At 35.2% G+C, this 24,690-nt stretch overlaps 3 protein-coding genes across 4 annotated transcripts; all 3 read left to right on the forward strand.

Annotated features, from left to right (window-relative positions):
* The first annotated feature begins 556 nt into the window (after nucleotides 1–556).
* LOC120190825 (phosphoglycerate mutase-like protein 1) lies at nucleotides 557–4,011 on the forward strand. The gene is made up of 9 exons (XM_039193859.1): nucleotides 557–650; nucleotides 761–868; nucleotides 1,092–1,171; nucleotides 1,754–1,916; nucleotides 2,946–3,020; nucleotides 3,096–3,184; nucleotides 3,310–3,429; nucleotides 3,602–3,646; nucleotides 3,740–4,011. Exons 1-9 carry the CDS (start codon nucleotides 591–593, stop codon nucleotides 3,852–3,854), a joined length of 855 nt encoding a protein of 284 aa, XP_039049790.1. The 5' UTR covers nucleotides 557–590; the 3' UTR covers nucleotides 3,855–4,011.
* Nucleotides 4,012–4,492: 481 nt separating this feature from the next.
* Nucleotides 4,493–7,888, forward strand: LOC120190943 (phosphoglycerate mutase-like protein). The gene is made up of 9 exons (XM_039193950.1): nucleotides 4,493–4,592; nucleotides 4,692–4,799; nucleotides 5,046–5,125; nucleotides 5,692–5,854; nucleotides 6,982–7,056; nucleotides 7,167–7,255; nucleotides 7,381–7,500; nucleotides 7,673–7,717; nucleotides 7,813–7,888. Exons 1-9 carry the CDS (start codon nucleotides 4,533–4,535, stop codon nucleotides 7,886–7,888), a joined length of 816 nt encoding a protein of 271 aa, XP_039049881.1. The 5' UTR covers nucleotides 4,493–4,532.
* A 12,671-nt stretch (nucleotides 7,889–20,559) lies between these two features.
* Nucleotides 20,560–24,116, forward strand: LOC120190853 (phosphoglycerate mutase-like protein). Of its 2 annotated transcripts, XM_039193892.1 has the most exons (10): nucleotides 20,560–20,698; nucleotides 21,259–21,324; nucleotides 21,442–21,549; nucleotides 21,652–21,731; nucleotides 22,010–22,142; nucleotides 22,585–22,659; nucleotides 22,750–22,838; nucleotides 22,915–23,049; nucleotides 23,369–23,413; nucleotides 23,522–24,116. In XM_039193892.1, the coding sequence occupies exons 2-10, from the start codon at nucleotides 21,262–21,264 to the stop codon at nucleotides 23,643–23,645; spliced, it is 852 nt and encodes a 283-aa protein (XP_039049823.1). In that variant the 5' UTR covers nucleotides 20,560–20,698; nucleotides 21,259–21,261; the 3' UTR covers nucleotides 23,646–24,116. The 2 variants fall into 2 exon arrangements, with proteins under 2 accessions (XP_039049823.1, XP_039049822.1); XM_039193891.1 differs by lacking the exon at nucleotides 20,560–20,698 and having other exon boundaries at nucleotides 21,154–21,324; nucleotides 23,522–24,110.
* Nucleotides 24,117–24,690: the final 574 nt, after the last annotated feature.

Raw genomic sequence — 24,690 nt, forward strand, 5'->3', positions numbered from 1 at the left:
TATTATTTAATATGTTTTACCTTAAATATTATGTTGTAGCTAATTTGAAGCATTTTGTTTCACTTGATTTTATGGTTTTTAACTTATATATATATGTTATGACTTGCTTTGAATATGAATTGTGATATAAAAAATTATTTTTTATTAAATATTTTTAGTATTTTTATTTAATTTTTTAAATAATTATGATATCGTTCGATTCTTCCGACCGATCAAACCGATTAGACCTATTAAACTAGTGAACCGATAACATGATCGATTCACTAACCGATCCGATTCTGAAAACCATGCAAACTAGTCTCTAGTTGTTATATTACATACTACTCAACTGTGATAAAAAAAATCTAAAAGTATTATATAAATTAACGGTCGGTGATAAAAACTTTAATACAGAATCAAAACCAAGAGGAAGATGCCAATTTGGCTATGGAGGTGGGTAAATGTAGAAAAAGAATCTCTGGTCCAAAACAATGGCTTCTAAAGTACCTCAAAAACCAACAAATTTTAACATTTCCTTCTTCAGTTTTTCTCCATTCATTCATTTACCGTTGTAAAACTTGTTTCTTTATTTATTTTCGGTGATTGCAGATATGTATGCAGCAATCACTCCTGGATTATACCCTTTGCACCGTTGTAAAACTCTCCACCTGGTTCGTGTTCTTGCTGTCAAATACTTTCTGTTTTCTTTTTTATTGATTTGATCTTTGGATTGAAAGTTGATAGGCCAATCTGGTTTTAAAAATTGGTTATTGTTTTGCAGGTGAGGCATGCTCAGGGGGTTCATAATGTAGCAGCGGAGAAGGATCCTGCTGCTTATTTATCTGAACAATATTTTGATGCCCAGCTCACGCCTCTTGGCTGGAAACAGGTTTATAATGGAGAAATCATTGGTTGGATCATTGTGCTTTTTTATTTTAACTAGAGAAAAAGAAGAAATGAAAAGTATGACGATTGGGTTTATTCAGAACCAGTGTTTGCTTATCTCGGTTGTTGAAATCTGGTTCATCGAATTTAGTTTTAGAGAGTTCGTTCTTTAAAATTTATTGTTTTAGCATGATTGTATTTGTGACCCTTACTGTAATTTACAACAGGTTGATAATCTGCGCAAGCATGTTCTTGAAACTGGGCTTTCGAAGAAAGTGGATTTGGTCACTGTTTCCACTTCGCTCAGGTATTAAAACTTTTCAATTACTTTGTTTGTTTCTCGAGAATTTCTTCTTGGGTACTTTTTTCCTTTCCCTTTTTTTTTTTGTTTTACTGGTATAGCTTTTAGAAAATGAAAACTTTTGGGCATAATTTTTGTAATCCTTGTTTTAATCAGTGAACCCTGTTTATTCATATTTTAGTGTTTCTTTATTCAAATTATTCATATTTTCCTATGCTTTTCATAAGAACTTTTCATTTGAAAGAAGAATCATACTTTAGAAGAGCAATTGAAGCCCTACTTGCTAGGCATATTTGCACATATTCATATCATAAGAACAATGGTACGTTTCACCTAAAAGTCTCTGAAAAATCGACAATCTTTTGCTTTTGTAACTTTGAACAATAGCAAAAGAAAAGGACTAGGAACTAACTCCAGAGGGAAATTTGAAACAACTATATGTATGTATGCAAGAATCAATATTATTGTTTAATAGTGAATGTTTGTTGCCCGGAAAATGGAAATATTCATGATGTTTCTATTATTGTATACCTAGTCCGGGTTTTTACTCTATTTCCCACGCTCTTGCCGTGTCTTTATGGACTATAGGACTATGCAAACTGCAGTGGGAGTCTTCGGTGGAGACGAGTATAAGGATGGGATGGATGTTCTTCCACTAGTGGTGGCAAATGCAGGGGAAAGTGACCGTCCTGGGAATTCAAGCCTGAATTGCCCACCATTTGTAGCTGTCGAACTTTGTCGAGAACGTTTGGTACATCCTTGAATTTAATGTGTTTGCTTGACACCAATACATCATATGAAAGAATTTACTAGCGACTCAATGTGTTTCTGCTTATGTTTTGTGTACTGTTGCATACTACGAATAGCCACATTCTTGCATGCATTGCAATAGCAATGAACTGTGATTCCTGCACTGAGACTAAAAGGGACTAATACTTTTACTTCAATTCTGTCAAAACCATGTACTTATATTTACCATGGATATTCAATATATATCAGTACACTTATATGCTTGATCGAAGAGTTAATTACACCAGACATCCCCAAACTATATACATAGGTTTAGAATAGTCTCCAAACTTTAAAACATTCTAAATTAGTTCCAAAACTATCAGTAGCATTTCAAACACATCCATATGTTAGTTTAGAAAACTAGTTGAGCATTAAATGTCAACTTGAGTCTGAGGAGGAACACATTTAAAATTATCGGATGAAATTTTAAACACGTGCACATATTGCATGGACAAATGGATCTGTAATAAATGTTGCTGAATATCTATGGCGCTAACCAGAAATATGCACAGCACACTTGATATGCATTTCAATATAGTTATTGGTCAGAGCCTTGCCGTAGATGTAAAGATTACGGTGGAGTATACTTTTAATGGTTCAGGCATATCATTACAAAAAGCTGGAAATTGAATGTTTTTGACTTCTAAAGTTCAATCCCCATCAGTCGTGTGGGAAACTTGTCCCATAGTCCCTACTGTTTCGGTTCATTGGTAAATGTAGGTCATCTTTTTGATTAATTACTTTAAGAAATTATGTGTTTAAATGGGTAATGTGTTATACTGATTCTAGTATAGTTAATGTAAGTAAAAACCAACCATATGTTGATAAAGATATGTATACTCAAAAGAGCTAGTTCATGTAGTATAATTTGGATTTGCGGCTAGTATCAATTGCCTAAGATATTCCTCTTTATTTTTATTGAAACTTTTGGTATAATTCCATTTTCATCTCATTTTCATCGTTTCCTCCTTGAACCACCGAACCACAGGGAGTCCATCCATGTGACAGAAGAAGAAGCATCAGCGAGTATCAGTCTCTCTTTCATGCAATCGATTTTTCTCTAGCGAGTGCATTGTCTCAATTCTCAATTTCAACAATGGCAGACTGCAAAAATTTTTGTTGTGTTTTTCCTGTTCAGATCAAAAGCGAAGATGATGTTTTGTGGGTAGCTGGCACCCCAGAAAAGAAGGAAGACGTTGTAGCCAGAGGAATGCAGTTTCTGAACTGGTGAGTGGCCCGTTTCTTCCAGAAGTGCATATTTTCTCTTTATGGTGGATCAACATAACAAAGAAATGGAAGTGTATACCAAAACTGAACTGCCCCTTGACTAGATTATATAACATTTCCTGTAGGTTGCGGACGCGTAAGGAGAAGGAAATCGCCGTCGTTTCACACGGCGGATTTTTGTACCATACCTTAAGTGCTTTTGGCCATGATTGTCATCCATCAATGAAGACTGAAATATGCAAAGAGTGAGTTCTGCATAACCATTTATTGTTATTTAACCAGTATGAAGAATGGCGTACAGACAATTGCATGTTAGTATATCTTCGGATAACAACAGAGGGAAACATATTTCAGTACTGATAACCTAAAACCTTGTATTTAACTGATTAATAAGAAATAACGGTTCATCTTTTTCAGCTTTGCGAATTGTGAGCTCCGGTCTGTCGTTCTTGTTGATAGAAGGTAAGCATAACAGTTTAAATTGAACTCGCTTTCTCGCTACAACACCATTTTCGAAAAGTTTTCTTTTAATTTCTTTGTTGTTTATCATTGCAGTATGATGGGAAAGGATCCTGCAACATCTAACTATCCTGGACAAATCCCTTGCGGCCTTGATCTTCCGAGTGATGTTGCTGCTGAGAAACTTTCAGACGAAGGAAATGCCAATTAGTTTTATTCCTGTTTCGAGGGGAGACCAAGCATGAACATTCAGTTTGATATCCAGAACATTTAAATGGAAATATGGATGGCAATGTTACATCCTTGTACAAGTTTGTCTTTGGCAGTAACATCTATTTTCTTTTGAGCGGTCCGGAACTCCGGATCCAATGTAGTTGCTCCCATACCCTTCGATGGGTTAGTATGGTATGGATGGCATGTCATTAGCATATTGTTGAAAATCTTTTTTTTTTTTAATTTTGATTCCAAAATCATTGTAATTTTTATTTTTCAGTGGTTGACATGGGATGATAATGATGATGTGTTTAAGGCCACTTCACCAATGACCAAATTTGAATAAAAAGTAACGTCAGTGATTAAAATTACAGAAATAGAAGTTAAGTGACAAAAACAAAAATATGGTAAGGGTTGGTTGATTACATGGGCAGTTTACCCAAAAAAATTAATAAAGAAGCAAAAACAAGCGGGAAGATGCCAATTGGCCATGTGGGGTGGGTAATGCAAAATAGAATCTCTGGTCCAAAACAATGGCTTCTAAAGTGGGACACTGACGTTTTTGCCCGAGGAAGAGCTTAGACCCATCAGCAATCAAATATTATAAAATTGAGATATTGTTGCATTTGAGTGTTACGTAAAACTTGTTTCGTTTTTCTTCCGGGTGATTGCAGACATGGATGCAACAATCACTCCTGGATTATACCCTTTGCACCGTTGTAAAACTCTCCACCTGGTCCGTGTTCCTGCTGTCAAATAGTTTCTGTTTAATTAATTTGAACTTTGGATTGAAAGTCGATAGGCCAATCTGGTTTTAAAAATGGCTTATTGGCAGGTGAGGCATGCTCAGGGGGTTCATAATGTAGCAGGGGAGAAGGATTCTGCTGCTTATTCATCTGAAGAATATTTTGACGCCCATCTCACGCCTCTTGGCTGGCAACAGGTTTATAATGGAAAAATCATTGGTTGAATCATCGTGTTTTATTGATTTATTTAATTATTATTATTTTAACAAGAGGAAAAATCAGTGTTTGCCGTTGAAATCTGGTGCATCAAAGTTAGTTTTGGAGAGTTTATTCTTTAAAATATGCTTTTGAACAATGCTATTGATTGTCTTTGGCGGCACTAGAGGGAATATTATTGCTTTAGCATGATTGTATTTGTGACCCTTATTTATAATTTATAACAGGTTGATAATCTGCGCAAGCATGTTCATGAAACTGGGCTTTCTAAGAAAGTGGATTTGGTTATTGTTTCCCCTTTGCTCAGGTATTATAACTTTTCTATTACTTTCTTTGTTTCTCGAGAATTTCTTCTTGGGTACTATTTTCCTTTATTTCCCTTTTGTGTTACTAGTATCGCTTTTCTAAAATGAAAACAATTTGGCATCATTTTTTAATCCTTGTTTTAATCAGTGAACCCCTGCTTATTCCTTACTGTAGTGTTTCTTTTGTCAAATTATTTATATTTTCCTTTACTTTTCATATGAATTTTTCATTTGAAAGAAGAATCATACTTTAGGATATCAATTCAGACCCTACTTGCCTGGGCATATTTTAACAGATTCATATCATAAGAACAACGGTATGTGTCACCCAAAAGTCTGTGCAAAATCAACAATCTTTTGTTCTTTGTAAGTTCGAACAATAGAAAAGAAAAGGACTAGGAACTAAATCCAGAGGGAAATTTGAATCAACTATATGTCTGTGAAAATCAATATAATTGTTTAATAGTGAATGTTTGTTGCCCGGAGAACAGAAATATACATTATGTTTCTGTAGTCCAAGATTTTACTCGTATTTCTCACGCTCTAGCTGTGTCTTTATGGATTATAGGACTATGCAAACTGCAGTGGGAGTCTTTGGTGGAAAAGAGTATAAGGATGGGATTGATGTTCCTCCACTATTGGTGGCAAATGCAGGGGAAAGTGACCGTCCTGAGATTTCGAGCCTGAATTGCCCACCATTTGTAGCTTTCGAACTTTGTCGAGAAATTTTGGTACATCCTTCAACTTATGTGTTTGCTTGACACCAATGCACCCTATGAAAGAATTTACTTGCAACTCGATGTGTTGCTGCTTATGTTTTTGTGTGCTGTTGCTTACTATAAATAGCCCATTTCATTCATGCATTGCAATAGTACTGAACTGTGATTTATCCACTTAGACTAAAAGGGAGTGATAATTTTACTTCAGTTCTTTGTCAAACACCTGAACTTATATTTATCATGGATATTCAATATCCATCTGTATACTTATATGCTTGATCGAACTCCTATACTTTGCTTTTGGAATAATCAATATATTTTAGCCATCCCTTCTAATTAAGGGAGAGGAGCCCTGTCCCCCCACGCCCCACTGAACGTTGTGATTAAATACTTATCAAGTCCATGTTAACTTTGAAGTCAGGAAACTAGATCCCTCCCACCGTCTAATCCTGGTTCCATCCCTGATTCTAATGTTCGTACTTGCTGCAAGTTGACTTCCCAGTTTTCTGCTTTAAAAACGTGGACTTTGGATGCGTCAATGTTCAATTTCTACTTCTGTATTAATGTGTTGTTTTGTCTGTCCCAAGGGAGAGCTAGCTCCCAAAATGCATAAAATGTTGCTGAATAGCCATGGTGCTAATCCGAAATATGCACGTCACACTTGTTATGCATTTCAAGATAGTTATTAGTCAGAAACTCAACATAGATGTAAAGATTAGAAGAAAGTCGCAAGGTTATGATGGATCATAATTTTAATGGTTCAGGCATATCATTATCTGGAAATTGAATGTTTTTGACAACTAAAGCTCAACCCCCATCAGATGGGTGGCAAACTTGTCACGTAATCCCTACTTTTTCGGTTCATTGGTAAATGTAAGTCATCTTTTCTATTGCTCACTTTAAGAGATTCTGTGCTTAAAAGAGTAATGGATTATGCTGATTTTAGTGTGTTTAATGTAAGTAAAAACCAACCATAAATTGATAAAGACATGTATACTCAAAAGAGCTAGTTCATGTAGTAGAGTTTGCCGCCAGTATCAATTGCCTAAGATGTTCCTCTTTATTTTTATTGAAACTTTTGGTATTCTGCCTTTCTTATCTCATTTTCGTTGTTTCCTCTTTGAACCATCGAACCACAGAGAGGCCATCCATGTGACAGAAGAAGAAGCATCAGCGAGTACCAGTCTTTCTTTCCTGCAATTGATTTTTCTCTGGCAAGTACTTTGTCTTAATTCTCAATTTTGCAATATTAGAAATTGTTATACTTTCAAAATCAACAAAGGCCGACTGCAAGAATTTATGTTATGTTTTTTCCCCCTTTCAGATCGAAAGTGACAATGATGTTCTATGGGTAGCTGACACTCCAGAAAAGGAAGAAGACGTTGTAGCCAGAGGAATGCAGTTTCTGAACTGGTGAGTGGACCGTTTCTTCCTGATGTGCATATTTTCCTTTTATGTTGGATCAACATAACAAAGAAATGGAAGTGTATGCCGAAACTGAACTGCCCGGTGACTAGATTATATAACATTTCCTACAGGTTGTGGACGCGTAATGAGAAGGAAATTGCTGTCGTTTCGCACGGCGGACTTTTGTACCATACCTTAAGTGCTTTTGGCCATGATTGTCATCCATCAATGAAGACCGAACTATGCAACGAGTGAGTTCTGCATAACCATTGATTGTTATTTAACCATTATGAAGAAGGCTTACAGGCAATTGCATGTTAGTATTATCTTCGGATAAAAAAAGAGGGAAACACGTTTCAGTACAGATTACCTAAAACCTTGGATTTAACTGATTAATAAGAAATAACGGTCCATCCTTTGCAGGTTTTCGAATTGTGAACTTTTGTCTGTAGTTCTTGTTGATAGAAGGTAAGCATTGACAGTTCAAGAAGTTGAAAATGAACTCGCAGCGGCACCATTGTCGAAAACTTCTCTTGTAATTTCTTTGTTATTTTTCATTGCAGTATGATGGGAACGGATCCTGCAACAACTAACTATCCTGGAAAAATCCCTAGCGGCCTTGATCTTCCAACCAAGTGATGTTGGTGCTGAGAAACTTGCAGAGGAAGGAAATGCCAATTAGTTTTGTTCGTGTTTGATAACAAACTAATATTCTCAACAATTGTATTGTATTTGCTTGCTTACAAATGTGCAAAACCACCTGATTTATAACAGACCTAGGTATAGTGTAATTCTAGAATAATCTATAACAACCTAACAACACACCATTTAGGGCTAACGACACCCATGCAGTTGACTCATACCATGCAGTTGAGTCATAGCTACAACATTCTTCCTACTCCTCAGTAGGTATTCCATAGCTACAACATCCTCTCGATTTCTCCATGGCTTCTTCATTAATAACTTGAATCTTGTCACGAAATAGAGTAAAAGCAAATTTTGACAATGGTTTTGTCAAACCATCAACAAGTTGATGAGGCGCAGGACCGTAGTTCACACTTAGTTCTTTATTCGTCACTATCTCTCTCACAAAACACATCTAGTTCCACATGCTTTGACTTAGCATGGAAAACAGGGTTGGTGCTCATCACCACCGCACTGATGTTATAGATCCATATAACATGGGTTGCGACTTGCTTCTCGCCCATGTCTCGTAGTAGTGTTCGAAGCCAAACAACCTCAACAACTGTGTCAGCAATACTCAGGTGTTCGAATTTTGTGGTAGAACGAGCCAACGTTTTCTGTTTCTTTGAACTCCACGAAACTAGATTGTTACCGAGGAACACACACTGGCATGATATTGACCTACGATCATGTGGATTACTTGCCCAATCAGCATCAGTAAAGGCAAGAAGATTACTTGTCAAACTATCAGCATAAAATACAAGATCGTAGTATATTGTACCCACCAAATAACGGAGTATTCTTTTAACAGCTATCCAGTCTTCTTCGCACGGTTTTGCATGTACTGAGCTACACGATGTACACTAATGCAACGTTTGGTCAGGCGTGACTGAGATACATTAAGGCACCAACAATGCTTCGTAACTGTTGTCCATCACTAAGGGGTTTCCCTGCATCTTTCTTGAGCTTGGGTGACAAAATCATGAGGGTAGGAACAACCTTAGCTCCCGTCATCTTCGACCGTTCAAGAAGCTCTCTAATAAACTTATACTGCTTTAAAACAAGTCTATCACTATACCTTGTAACTTCAATACCCAAGATATAACTCAGTGAGTCGAGGTCCTTAAGTGAAAACTTCTCACCTAGCTGCTAGACAACCGTTTCGATAACTTTAGAAGAATCCCCAGTGATGACAATGTCATCAACGTAAACAAGCATGAACACACGACTTCCATCCATGCAACGGACAAACAACGAAGCATCAACAGCTGACTCTTGAAAGTGTAAGTCAATAAGAAACCGTTGTAGCGTACCATACCACATTCGATGAGCTTGATTTAGGCCATATAAAGCCTTCTGCAAACGATAAACCAACACTTCTCCAGCAGTACCCTTCTGTTCAAAACCAGGCGGTCGAGTCATAAAAACCTCGTCACTAAGGTCGCCATTTAAGAAGGTGTTGTTTACGTCCACATGTCGCGGAGGCCATCCATGAGCTATGGCAATAGAAAGAACAACATTGATTGTAGAAGCTTTGACCACTGGACTGAAAGTGTTACCGAAATCACAACCAGGGGTCTGCGAAAACCCCTTGGTTATTAATCGAGCCTTGTGACGAGCTAATGTCCCGTATGCGTTTTGCTTAATTTTGAATAACCATTTACAGTCCACAGTAGATCGACCAGAGGGCAATGGTTCAAGCGTCCAAGTTTTGTTTCGAACCAAAGCCTTATACTCATCAAGTACAACTTGTTTCCATTTTACCGATTGAAAAGCTTGATAAACTAAAGCTGGTTCAGTGTCAGCATCATTGTGTTCAAACGTAGAAAGAAGAACCTTTGGTTTAAAGATACCCACTTTGTTGCGTGTCACCATTGGGTGACGATTTTGAATATCTCGAGGTACAATATGTGAGCTGTCGGGAGCCACAAAAGATCATGAATCAAATTACCATGTGAGGTATTACCCGCATCTTCCATGGAATATGATTCTTCACTATAGACGGTGGGTGTACAAGATATGATGTCATCAGCATGCGCATGCGAGAGAGTAATCTGACTTTGGGAAAATGGAGTAGGGCTAGTGTGAGATAAAATTTGACCTTCCGTAGGTCTTGAATTCATTCATGAGGTGGCACCTGTGATTGAAGGAGCCATAAAAGTATGTGAAACTTTGTGTAGTATTTAAATCCATTTAATGGAGTGGGTGCATGACCCCATAGATCATTGAAAATCAATTGGAATGGTTGATCATAAATAGTTATAGATTTACTAAAAAGGCAGTGCATGCCCCTTTCTCATTTGGCATGCAACACATAAGGAATGAGGAGTTTTATTTAAACCATGTAAGTTAACATCATTACATGTATTGCTTAATTAAAGTAAAATAACATGGGAATGGTGACCAAGACGATCATGTCATATATCATAGTCAACACCAACTTCTTTTGAAACAAACATCTTCGGAATAGAATCTGTAAGCAACGAACTACTGGAATTAAACTCGTATAAGCCATTAACCTCCTTTCTGCGTAACAAAACATCACCATAAACTTTATCACGTACCATACAATCACAAGCATGGAATTACAAAAAGACATGGATATCTCTAGCAAGCTTCAAAATCGATACAAGATTTTTAGTAGTGGATAGAACATGAAGCACATCAGATAATGTCAAAGAACGAGACGAAGTGTATAATGTAGAATGATCAGTCTTGGAAATCCGAAGAAACTTACAATCCCCAACCATCAACTTACCATGACCAATATAATCGACCCCATCATAAATGACATATTCATTAGCGATGACATGATGTGTAGCACCTGAGTCAACAAACCAGGTACCAGTATCACTACCAGCTCCACGATCATATCCAGTAGTTCCAAGAGAAGGCACAACAGCCTGACTTACACACCCACATTCACGAGAGTCATTGTAACGACATATATTAGTTGATAGGGACTGAACATTTGAGTGAACTTTTTTTTTCTTGAGCAGAGACACCGATGAAGGTTTTATCAAACCGGTACCAACAACGATCAACCAGATGACCAATTTTTCCACAGAGCTGGCATTGAAGTTTGCTGCGACCACGTCCGCCATGAAAATTCTGGGTTCAGCCAGAGTTCCTAGGAGTAGTGGAGCTTTCCAGTTGATCATCATCTGTGGACTTAAGATAAAGACGAGCAAGATTAGCACTCATATGAATAGTATCATAATGATCAAAAAAATTTATTGGGTTTCAGCATCGACTAGAACAGAAATGATGCCTTCAATGGTAAATGGTTCTTGGCTTGCAGTGATGACTGTAATAAAATGGTAATACTCCAGTGGGAGACCGTTAAGAATGGTTGTAATCTTCAATAACTCTGAAATGGGGCTCCCACAAGCAGCCAAAGCATCGAAGATTTCTTTAACTTGAGAGATATAAGCTCTCATCCCAAGCTCTCATTTTTTTACAGTTTTAAGCATGTACTGAAGGTTCATAAGCATGGTGGTAGATTTGTTGGCAAAGAACCGATTCACCATTTGCCAGACATCGGTGGCAGTCTTAGCACGGACAAGTTAATGGAGTAAGAAAAGACTGATGGTGGAAAGCAACCACCTTCCCATCATCCCCAAGAATTGTAACAGGCAGAGGCTGGAGAGCGTCGGTGAGAAGCTTTTTAAGACAATGACTTTGTACTGCTAAAATGATCTGCTGTTTCCACAGTAAAAATTAAATTCATCAAAGGTAATGCTAATCTTTTTATTGGTAAATACCTTACCACCATGATAATCAGAAGAACCACCGGTGCTGGAGTCAGCATGGTTAGATTTTTCGCTGGCCATCAGAAAAAGCTAGGAGCACTAAACAGCCATAGATCCCCAATCACGGGCGACTGATACCATGATAACAAACTAATATTCTCAACAATTGTATTGTATTTGTTTTCTTACAAATATGCAAAACCACCTTATTTATAACAGACCTACATACAATGTAATTCTAGAATAATCTATAACAACCTGATAGCACACCATTTAGGGCTAACGACACCCATGCAACTGAGTCATAGCTACAACATTTTCCCTACTCCTCTGTAGGTATTCCATAGTTGCAACAGTGTTATGAGAGTAGACCAAACGCGAATATTTAGATCGATATCCACAACATAATTCATAATAAACATACTGCATGATAGGTGCTTTATTTAATTATTATTATTTTGTCTTTAAATTGCTCCTTAATTGTTAGTTTTTATGGTTGATTTGTTCATTTTGATTCACTTTTCTGTGCAGGACACAAGATTCTAGAAATTACTTTAAAATGACATAATTATGCAGTTTTTTTATTTTTAGAATCAAGGCTGGATTAATTAGTGGCCATGACTCCGAGCATGACGCATCTGACGTGGTGCTTTTAGAAGAATAAATAGTCTTTTGCCTTTTTTAAATTCAAATTTAAACTCGTGTTTTTAGGAATTTAGTTTAAATATTTTAAGAATTATCTTTAGGAATTATCTCTTATTTTTATGAATTATATTTTCCTTATTTTTAGGATTTTTAAGGCTATAAATATACTCTCAGGGTAAGTCTAGAAACACAATTCATAAATCATTATCTTTTTCCTCTGGTTTTATAAAAGTTTTCTTTTCTTCTCCAAAGTTTTTCTTTGTTTTATTTTTATTTTTAAAGATACTAAGTATGATTGTCATACTTAGCTAATTTCTCTATAGCCAAGGGCTGAAGCGATGACTCAATCCCTATTGTGAGGATTGAAAAACACTAAAATAACTTCGAGTTATTTTCTCAATTTTTTAGAGGAATGAGATTGGTAATCGACCTAACTCTTTTAAAATCAAAACGTTTTTAATAAAAAAGAGCTCGTTGATTCATAAGTTGATTTATAGTTGGGAGGAAGAATCGACTGGTAGCAAGTTTGATTTCTTGTGAACACACTTAACGGCGATCCGTTAAGGGAAATTGAGATCGGGATCGATTCTCATTGAGGCAATATAGTCTGAGTCGGGTTTTTTCCAAATCTATAAAATGGGTTAGTGTTGATGATGATACTCATAGTTGGTCTCCATAAAAGACTAATATCCAAAAATAGATTTTGGGTTATCGATTCACAACAGAGAAAACCAAGTTACAGGTGTTGGGCCCTGTAAACTGTAACCGGCAAATAACCGAAGTAAAAACTTATTCCGATGATCAACTGGAATTTGAGGCAAAAGCTAAAGCCCGAGGCTAATTTCGCTATAAGTTTTTCTTTATCTCAAACACTTTAAATTTAATTATTTATTTATTTTATCATTATCTTTTATTTTATTCTTATATTTATTTTAAAAAAAGTTAAACCCCCTATTTAATCTTATCCAAAATTCTATCTTATCACATCCTTATCTAAATCAGAAAGTTCACTTCATCCGAAACACCAGAGTCCCTGTGGACCGACCTACTTCTCTATTCTACTCTCACTTTTTATTTATTTATTTATTAAGAAGCCAAAATTATTTTGAAAGTAAAACGAACCCTGTCAATATTGGCGTCGTTACTGGGGACTTCGGCTAAAGTAACTTATAAATTTTTTTCTTTTTTATTTACGACCAAAAGTAATCCAAGTGATTTGGTAGAATTCGATCCATAAATCGAAGCACGAGCCAGAAGAATTCACCTAAAAACACTTCGAGAAAAAAGAAGAAAACGACAACATGAACAACTAGAGCAATTAGATCCAGAATTAAATATGAAAGGATCATCTTCTTTCAATACAACAAAAAACCGATACCGAAGATACACTAGGCAAATAAAATACACGAGAACCAATGGCATATCAAATAATTCGACAGTTAGCTACGGCACCTGCCATACAACAACCTCTATGCATCACTTTTCCTTAAGGTGCAACTTTGTTTACTCTGAAAATAAGCCTTATTCATCTTCTTCCTATATTTTATGGGCTTCCCAATGAACATCCATACAAACTTCTAATAGATTTTCACATGGTCTGTTCAAGCATGAAACCTCAGGGAGTATCTGAAGACCAAATAAAGCTACGGGCTTTCCTTTTTTCTTTATATGGTTTACCTAAAGAATGATTATTTTATTTACCTCTAAATTCTATAACTACTTGGGCTAATTTAACTCGGATTTTTTGATAGGTTTTTCCCAGCAACAAAAGAAAATGAATTAAGGAGAAGTATTCTGGGAATAAGAAAAAAGGATGGAGAATCACTTTACGATTACTGGGAGCGATTTAAGAAGCATTGTGCAAGCTGTCCACAATACGAATTATCCGAGCAAACACTCCTCCAGTATTTCTATGAATGACTGCTTCCAATGGAGATGAAAACTATCGATGCTGCTAGTGGAGGAACTCTTGTGAACAAAACACCAACTGCAACAAGGGAATTAATTTTGACAATGGCTATCAACTCTCAACAGTTTGGCACTTCAAGTGAACCCAGTCGATGGATTCACGAGATAAGTACTATTTCTTTAGAAAACAAAATCGATAAATTAACTGATATAGTTAATTCTTTGGTTGCATAAAAAATTGGATCAGCAAGATTATGTGGAATATGCATATTGTTATATCATCTAACAGACTGATGTCCAATGCAACAAAAGAAAGTTAGCGCAGAAGCAAATGCTATAGGGAAATTTCCGGGACCTCTCTAGAGACCCTATAACCCATACTCCAATACTTATAATCCAGGATGGAGAGACCATCCAAATCTGAGCTATGGATAAAACCCAAGTCATAATCAAGCCTGTCAATCAAGGCCACCTCCACCACCTCATAAACCGCCAAAATCCTTTTTGGAATCTATCGTTGAGAGGTTTGTTATTTCTCAAGAAAAATTCCAGAATTACACTGAGGCTCATTTACAAGAAATAGATAAGCAGATTAGTTAACTAGCTTAGGTCGTGGGACGCTTGGAATCACAAGGTAAGCTTCTATCACAAACCAATGTGAACTCATGGGAATTAGCATCATCACCCTCCGAAGATGTACAATTATCAAACAACCAGTCTCATAGGATATAGGTGTGAATCTGCAAAGGAATGAAGATCAGAAATCCTAAATAGAAGAAGAAGCAGTTGGCACAGATCCCCCTAAGGAAAATGGGATTGACGTAAATCCGCAAAGAAAGAAGAAATAAGTTCTAAAGCTCTATCCAACACCATCTCCCTATGAAACGCCGATACATTTTCCTTCCAGATTGGTAAAAAGAGATAAACAAACAGAAGAGAATGAAATCTTGAAAGTATTCCGAAAGGTTGAAATCAACATACCACTCCTTGATGTAATCCGAAAAATACCAAGGTATGCTAGATTTCTTAAAGACTTCTGTACCACGAAAAGAAGGCTTACTGGAACAGAAAAAGTAAATTTGGGAGAGCATGTTTCAGTTGTTTTTCAACGAAAGCTTCCACTAAAGTTAAAAGATCAAGGTATGTTTGTTTTACCTTGCAAAATTGATATAGTTTGAATTAAACGTGCAATGTACAATTTATGAGCTTCTATTAATATTATGCCTTTATTTGTGTACAACTTACTTTCTAATGAGCCTTTAAAGGATACAATAGTAATAATACAGCTGGCGGATCGATCGATAATATATCTCGGATGACTCTTGGAAGATGTCTTGGTTAAGGTAAATAAGATCATATTTCTAGCAGATTTCTATGTAATTGAAATGGAAAACGACCGAATAAATACTTGTTCAGAAATACTTTTGGGTCGTCCATTCCTTAGTACATCAAATACGAAAATAGATGTAAGAAGTGGAATTCTTACAATGGAGTTTGATGGTGAGATCGTAAAATTTATGTATACAAAGCAATGCGACATCTAGATAAAGTTACTAGTATTAACTTTGTTGATATTATTGAACATCCCGTTAATGATTTTATAGAATCTAATTTTATTGATAATTTATGCAGGGAATTGGAGGAATTTGAAAATGAAATCAAAGAGTTCGAGAAAATATTTTCGGTTAATTCTGATTCATGTTTTAGTCCCTCAAATCCTAAAACGTTACATTCAGTTTTGCAGGCTCCTCAAATTGATTTGAAGAAGTTGTCAGACCACTTGAAGAACACATTTTTGGGAGAAATAGATACTTTGCCAGTAATTATTTCAGACAAAATGAAAATGATTTGTAGAAAAGCCTACGAGAATACCAAAATCTAAAAGAAAAAATAAAAGAATTATACGGTTGTAGAATTTCTCATAAGAAAGTTCTTAGTTGGAAAAAGCGTATGAAGTGGAGGAAGCATTTCTCTCGAAACATATAGTCTAAAACAAGTCATCGGGCTAACGACGTTAAACAAAAACGCTTCATAGGAGGCAACCCATTTCATTTTATTTCATTTTATTTTTAGTACACTTTATTTCATTTAAATTTATTTCATTCCATTTTATTTTATCAAATGCTTATTTTATTTTATTTTTCTCCGAACATATTTGAATTTCAATTGGATATACAACCATAGAAGTATTGTTTCATATTTGAAGACAGGAGGCGGCGCATGTTACCATAACCCACCCCATAGGTGCACGATAGCAACTCCCAAGCCAATTTTTTTTGTTCTGCCACCAACTTAAAATTTGGAGGATTTATCTTTGGTTTCATAAGCTTTTGCGAGTCCCACCTTATCACTTTTTTAACCTACAATCAATCTCCTTCCTTTTAAGCTTCTCATGGGTCCTATTTATCCTTTTACCATTTTTATTTAATACCTTTAATAATTTAACAATCTCAATTCTTTCACACTTTGACAGGCCAAACTTCCAAATTAACCCAACTTCTTTTTATTTTCTTTTTCTTCCAATTTTCACTCACCATGGACCCTACCTATCACTATCTTATTTTTCAAATAATTAAAAGCCAAACCCCACATACTTTACCCAGCCGCACAACACCACCCATTCCTTACCCTCTCTTTTCTATTTTCTTAATCGACCGATTCACTCTAACCCACCGCCCATACTGTCGGATGTTGTTTTCCTTGTGCCAGTTATTGTAGCTCGTCTGCCGCCTATTGCACTACCGAATTCTCTTCTTTCCTCATAGTGGTGCAAACGCGAGACCAAACAAGTCTTCACTGTCACACCTCACCTCCTCCGCCGCTTATTCACAATCGTCATTTATGGTCGCGACCGCCATTAAACCAGAGGAGTAATTATGTTTTATCTCTTATGTTTTTCTATTCATATTGGGACAATATGGTCTAAGTGAGGGGGAAGAATTTGTTATCAAATTTTTTGCTTGCTTTTTTGATTGTTTGGAATTAAGTTATTCTGATATTGATGTGTTTGAATCTTTAGTTGCTTATCTTGAAATTCACTTTATACTCTTTCTTCCTTTTGGACTGTGACCATGTTTTGATCGATCTTAATTTGTATGACGTTTATTGGTATAACTGGTGATTTTCTGCTAAGTATTGATATTTCATGCATTTGTTGATGGAGACGAACTTCACTCAGTGCATATAAACCTTTCTTGTGAGATTTGAACCTAACGAGCATATATTTTCTTTCTTGCTCATTGTTTAATTGAGTGTGCTGGACTAATTATGATATTCTAGAATTCATAATCTCAGTACATATCGAGACTACATGTTGGACATAATGTTTTAACATAATAGGGATACTTAGGATTAAACTCATTTTTTCCAAAAAATCTACCCGTTTATATATCCACTAGTAAACCACTTTTTGAGCATTTATCCTTTTTCTTTGTTTTAAACCACATAATTAAACACAAACCTTTATTTTTATCCCTCTTTTCTACCCTTATCAAGACAAGTAGACTAGTTGTTTACATTGATTTATGTTCTTTATTTTATTATTTCATTATTTTATTATTTTTTTCATTTTTATATTTACAAAAAATGGTTCAAACAACAATACAGTGCATAAAAAAACAAGAGGAAAACAAAAAAAATCGAAAAAGATAAAAAAATGTGATTTATATTTATGTTTATATGTTTACTTTTATTTTATTTTATGAAGATTATAAATAATTTGTAAATCTCTTATCTTGGTATTTAAACCAATTATCATGGCATTTTTCCTACCCTAACCTAAGCCCCATTACACCTTGATTTAAAGCCCCCTTGATTATTGCATTATGTTTATTTTTTGTAGTGAAGACTTGATTGGATTCTAATCCTATGGAATATCTTGGTTAGTTTCAGTTTGAGCGATTTCATTTTACCTTAAACACTTTGAGCGGATATGTGTGAATCTTTGTGAGGTATTGAGTTATGTTTCATTAAAGTTGGCAAATAATTGGGATAGCTTGCTTGCTTAAAATTTTTCTTAGTTGTATCTTTGCTTGATTGTATCTTGAATTCGGCAATTGTCATGGACTTAGTTCGATTGGAAGTTTAAGGAATAAATTGAAATTGAAGATGGCAACTTGTAATTTTGATATGTTAATTGAGGAATGCTTGAGGAAAAACATTGAATAAGTGAAGGGAAATTTGACAGGTGTTTTATTTAGTTATTATTTTTTCTTTAAATTGCTCCTTAATTGTTAATTTTTGTGGTTGATTTATTCGTTTTGATTCATTTTTTGTGCAAGACACTAGATTCTGGAAATTGCATTAAAAGAACATAATTATGCATTTTTTTTATTTTCAGAATCAAGGTTGGATTAGTGGCCATGACGCATCTGACGAGGCAATGAGTTAGCACCTTGCAAAAAGTCCAGTCAGCGCTTCTAGAAGGATGAATGAGTCTTCCGCGTTTTTGAAATTCGAATTCAAGTTAAACTCATGTTTTTAGGATTTTAGTTTAAATATTTTAAGAATTATCTTTAGGAATTATCTCTTATTTTTATGAATTATATTTTCTTTGTTTTTAGGATTTTATAAGGCTATAAATATACTCTCAGGGTAAGTCTAGAAACACAATTCATAAATCATTATCTTATTTCCTCTGGTTTTATGAAAGTTTTCTTTTCTTCTCCAAAGTTTTTCTTTGTTTTATTTTTATTTTTAAAGATGCTAAGTATGATTGTCATACTTAGCTAATTTCTCCATAGCCAAGGACTGAAGCGATGACTCAATCCCTATTGTGAGGATTGAAAAGCACTAAAATAACTTCGAGTTATTTTCAATTTTTTGGAGGAATGATATTGGTAATCGACCTAACTTTTTTAAAATCAAAACGTTTTTTTAATCAAAAAGTGCTCGTTGATTCGGAAGGTATTCTGATTTATAGTTGGGAGGAAGAATCGGCTGGTAGCAAGTTCGATTTCCTGTGAACACACTTAGCGACGATCCGTTAAGGGAAATTGAGATCGGGCTCGATTCTCATTGAGGCAATATAGTTTGAGTCGGGTTTTTTTCAAATCTATAAAACAGGTTGATGCTGACGACGATAGTCGTAGTTGGTCTCCATAAAGGACTGATATCCAAAAATAGATTTTGGGTTATCGATTCACAAGAGAGAAAAACAAGTTACAGGGGTTGGGCTCTGTAGACTGTAACCGAAAAATAACCAAAGCAAAAAATTATTCCAATGATCAACTGGAATCTGAGGTAAAAGTTGAAGCCCGAGACTAATTTCACTATAAGTTTTTCTTTATCTAATACACTTTAAATTTAATTATTTATTTATTTTATCATTATCTTTTATTTTAAAACAATTTTTAAACTCTTCACTTAATCTCATCCAAAACTATACCTTATTTCATCCTTATCTAAATCAAAAAATTTACTTCATCAGAATCGATGTGAACCAACCATGTTTCTCTCTTTTATTCTCACTATTTATTTATTTATTTATTAAAAAATTAAAATTATTTTGATAATAAAACGACACTCATCACTGTAATTATTTGTTAGTTTGAGGAAAATGCTTTAAACAGTTAAATCTGTCAATTCGTTATCACATGGACTGCTACTTCCTATGATTATGAGAGTTTGTTTTGCTATGGTCATTTAAATGGAAATAGGGATGCTTGTTGCACCCTTTTACAAGTCTGTATTTGGCAGTATCATCCATTTTCCTTCGAGTTGCTCCCAGACCATTTGAGGGGTTAGTATGATGTAGACATTGATACTGATTTTTCAAATTACTAAAACTGGAACCCATTAAAGAAACTGCATATCCTTGGAGAGGAAACTGCATATCCTTAGAGAGGACAGTTTTTCGATAAAGCTGTTTTGTGTTGACCTCTTCAAACCAACTGTAAAATAAATATAATTTTTTATTTCGAATTTTCAGCCATAAAATCATTATGATTAGATTTAATAGATGTGATTGATTGACATAGATTTACGTAGGCAGGTTAGAAAACATATGAAAAGGCAGTAATTTCCCTCCGAGTGTACAGTAAAATTCTTATATATGAACACGTAGAACTGAGTTGGAGCGCCTATCAAGAAAGGAAAAATATAAAATTCCTTCGATCCAAAACCAAACTCAGGAAAATTGTCATCTCTTCTTTTATTGCTTCGTAGAATTATCGTAAAATTAAATAAAAAAGGGTATTGGTCGCCGACATCCACCGGCTTCAACAGTTGACCGGTTGACGAGTTCTAGTTGACCATTTCAACGCACAATAATACAAAAATGATAGTATTTCTTTCAAAATTTCTCTTATTGCTCTGGTAAACACCCACCCCACTGGATTTTTATTGCTGTTACTTTCTGATTTTCTCATCTTTGAATAATTGTATAAAGGTCAGTTGCGAGCTCATAAAAATCAAATAGCCACACAGTTTTCCTTCTTCAGTTCTGATTTGCTCTCTCTGTGTAAGAATTTACCTGGGAAATTTCCTTCATCTTATTTATTTCTATGGTCTTTAATTCGTCAACCATGTCTCCTTGTTCCAGGATTTCTATAGAAAGAAAACATTTTTCTGAAACTTGATTGGACGGGCTTAGATTTAGATTTTCGTGCATCAATAAGACGAGGGGGACGCCTGGTCAATTTCGATGCACTGAAATAGTTAATATTTAATATAGATAGTAAATAGTTTTCAATCTTGTACAGCTACTGAGGAAAATGAGTATGGGGAATTAATTGCATCAACAAACTCTGAATTCCAGTAAATTAACATTGCCAATGTCCTTCCCCCCCCCCCCCTCATTTCCTTCTTGTTTCTTGGACATTAAAAGTTGTTATTTTGAGGTGATGACGGGAATTTTTTAAACAAGGAAAAGTAGTTTTATAATTTGTGGGTGGGACAAGTGACATTAGCGTCGATATATATATTGCTTTATAAAACTTCTATCTTACATATTTATTTTCTATTGGTGGTCTGCCTTGTTTGGTTCTGTGTTCTATTTTCCTCTGTTTTTCACGTATGCAGAAAATGGATGCAATTGCAGCACCCCCTTCGTTCTACCAGTTCGGCCGTCGTAAACGTATTCATCTGGTTCGTTTCCACTAATTTTTCTCTAAACTTGACGGAATCAGCACTACTTTCCTACTTTGAATCTAGGCTATATATATATATACGAATTACAAAGGATTTGTATGAACAATTCAATAGGTGAGGCATGCACAAGGAATGCATAATGTAGAATCAGACAAGAGTCGTGATCCACTGACATCATTTCAATTTTTCGATGCTCGACTCTCGCCGCTGGGCTGGCAGCAGGTGAGTAGAGCCAATTGACAGCTTTGGCAATTAAAATCTGTATTTTTTTTCCCAGTATTGTTATTCCGGGATTAATTACATCTAAGTACGCCGTTTAAATAGGTTGTTGATCAGCGGAAAATTGTTCGTGAAAGTGGCTTACTTGATAAGATTGAAGTTGTCATCGTTTCCCCCATGTCAAGGTACCTAATTTTCTCATATCTCACAATCACCCACCCCTCAAGTCAAATAGAGGAAGACGAATTTTTAATTTTTCATATAATTTAATTATTTTTTATTGATGATTTAAGTCCATCCCTAAATATATATTACAATCATTTTATTGAAAATAAAGTTCACTCCTCACATAAAATTTTACATCCATCTTTACTTTAAAATTTTTTCATGTTAAAAAATTTAATGAAAATTCTCCAATTTTAGATGACGATTAGTCTATTATTTTAAAATGATTGAACTGCAGAACATTGGAAACAGCAGTTGGAATTTTTGGTGGTGAGGACCAACCGGATGGATTACACGTTGCTTCATGGGAGGAATCAAATGTAGAGAGTCGTCCGCCAATGGTAGCATATGAACTTTGTCGAGAGCGAATGGTACGTCGCCGACGTAGCTTGGCCTTTTCCGTTAGACTTACGCATCATTTTAACAGCTACGCATTAATGGTTGGACGATGTTTGACATTATAATTCATTCATCCACTCTTTAATCAAGCAAGCTTGGACCATGATGCTATATTCCCTCCCCGTGGAAGCTGCACTCTTGTTTGGTTGGAAAAAAATAATAACAAAAGAAATGTATAATTATATTCAGAGTTCATGATTGTCTCTTTTAACAATATCATCTTTAAAATTCAAATTTACATCCTTTCTTGAAGAATATAATATATCTTACTAAATACGTCCAACATTTATTAATGTTTGTATACTATTTTACGTTATCAACGTGAAATCTTTTATCTCGTGTTGCAATCTGTCGTATTAAAAAAATAGAAAGAAGTTACTGGATTTTGAAAGTTTATGTTCCAATGGAGTGCAGGGAAAATATGAATGTGACAAGAGAGGAAGCATCAGTCAGTACCGGTCTCGTTTCCCGGCGGTTGATTTTTCATTGGCAAGTACTACTTAATTCATATTCTCTGTCAATTAAATAGCTTGCACTTCCATTCACATTGATTAACACAAATACTTCACCAATGATCAGATAGAAGATGAAGATGAGGTTTTGTGGGATCCAAATGAAAGAGAAACTCATGAGTCAGTCAACGCTAGGGCCATTAAGTTCCTCAAATGGTGAGTTCAAATCCAATTTAATTTGTACCGAAATTCAAATCCGAATCTCTAAATAAAAGGAAATTCAATCATTTAGGTTGTGGGAAAGGAAAGAAAAGGAGATAGCAGTGGTGAGCCATGGTGTGTTTTTGCAGCAAGCAATGATCGAACTTATTCAGAATAAAAATGGCTACACTTTGCCCCTCAACAATAGCTATGATCCATGCAGCCGGTCAGTATCATTTCACCTCAACCATTCGATTCATCATCAACCGCTTAATTTACTCAAATACGCCTGACCTTTGTTTTTCTTCTTTTCATAATATACGTTAGGTAAAAATGGATTTTATAATTTTTTCCTTATATCTATGATCTCCTTTATCATATTTAAAACATATAAAATATTAGAAACATAGCCCCTCTTGGTACTTGCAAAGAGTTTAATTTCATACATGTTTTTTTTTTCTTTTTAAATCTTGACTTTTGCTTTGACCGATGCATGTGGAAACCGTGTAGCTCTATTTTAATTTGACTATGATCTGTTCATGCAGCTTTAAAAATTGTGAAATTCGTTCGGTGATCACTTTCCATGAAAGGTGAATAAATCTATTTCAATTGAAACTTAATATAAAATAATATGTTAAAGCGATAAACATGAGGAAAGTTGTGTAATTTTTTATGTTATCTGAACTGGAAAATTGTAGCACGATGGGATTGGGACCGGATTCCATGATATGTAAGCAGCAATGTTGTGGAAGAATTGAAAACGAAGTGCGAGAATCTATCAAAGACAAAGTTCCAGTGGAGGAAGTGGAAGTCGTCACTTAATGATTACTTCATCTATCATTTCAAGATCGTTGAACTCCCACCGTTGGATCATTTAGCTTGGTGCTTTTCGAAGAAATTGTATCTACTACTGTTTCCTTTCTTTTTCATTTTGCCGGATTCAATTTTAATAATGTGAAATCAACAAACCGTGTGGTGTGCCGTTGCATGCAACCGACTTATAGCTGAGAATGGCAGGCAGGTCGGCTTATTACTTTATATTTGGACGGCCATAGGACAGTAATTGTGCTCAATTTTGTTTCTCTCTTTCTCTTTGGACTGCAAGTAAAAAAAAAAAGAGAAACTCTGTGCATGGTAATTATAGCACGTGGTTAAAAGGTATTTTAACATTCGACATAACTCATGTCATCGCCCATGGCAGTCGTTTCAGTACACCGGAAGGCTTTTTTTTTTATTGTACATAGACTGAGTAGTACTCCATAGTTGTTTTGATTGATGAAAGGCCACTTAATTAGTTACCCTTTGGCTTTCTACAAGAGGAAGCCATTTTTTAGCTGCACAAATCTTGATGTAATTGATCAAGTGTTGTTAGGTATGTAAGATTAGTTTACTTCTTACGTTATCATTTAGATAAATATTAGTTAAAAATATAAAGATTAAGTAATTACTGGTTTACTTGAATTATCAAATGGTTAAACTCCACCTCCACTATACAAACAATAGAAGAAGATGTTTCATAATAAAATTGCAAAATACAAACAATGGTTAAACTCCACGTCCACCGTAGGCTAAGGAAATCGTTAATTTTCCTAAGAATTATCAAGAGCTGTAAATTCTATCAAATTAACGATTTCCTTAGCCTAAGGTGGACGTGGAGTTTAACCATTGTTTGTATTTTGCAATTTTATTGTGGAACATCTTCTATTACCAATCGGTTCTTTAAACCCAGAAATTCAATCCAAGGTTGATTCACATTAACGAGATGCTAGGAGCTGATGTGCTAGAGAATCTGTAATACCCTAATTTTGTCCGGGCAATTTAATTCATTTAAAGATGCTTGAGAATTAATTTGGAGGTAATCGTGCTC

This window comes from Hibiscus syriacus, unplaced genomic scaffold, assembly GCF_006381635.1.
Source record: "Hibiscus syriacus cultivar Baekdansim isolate YM2019G1 unplaced genomic scaffold, ASM638163v2 tig00116964_pilon, whole genome shotgun sequence".
NCBI classification, from domain to species: Eukaryota; Viridiplantae; Streptophyta; class Magnoliopsida; order Malvales; family Malvaceae; genus Hibiscus; species Hibiscus syriacus.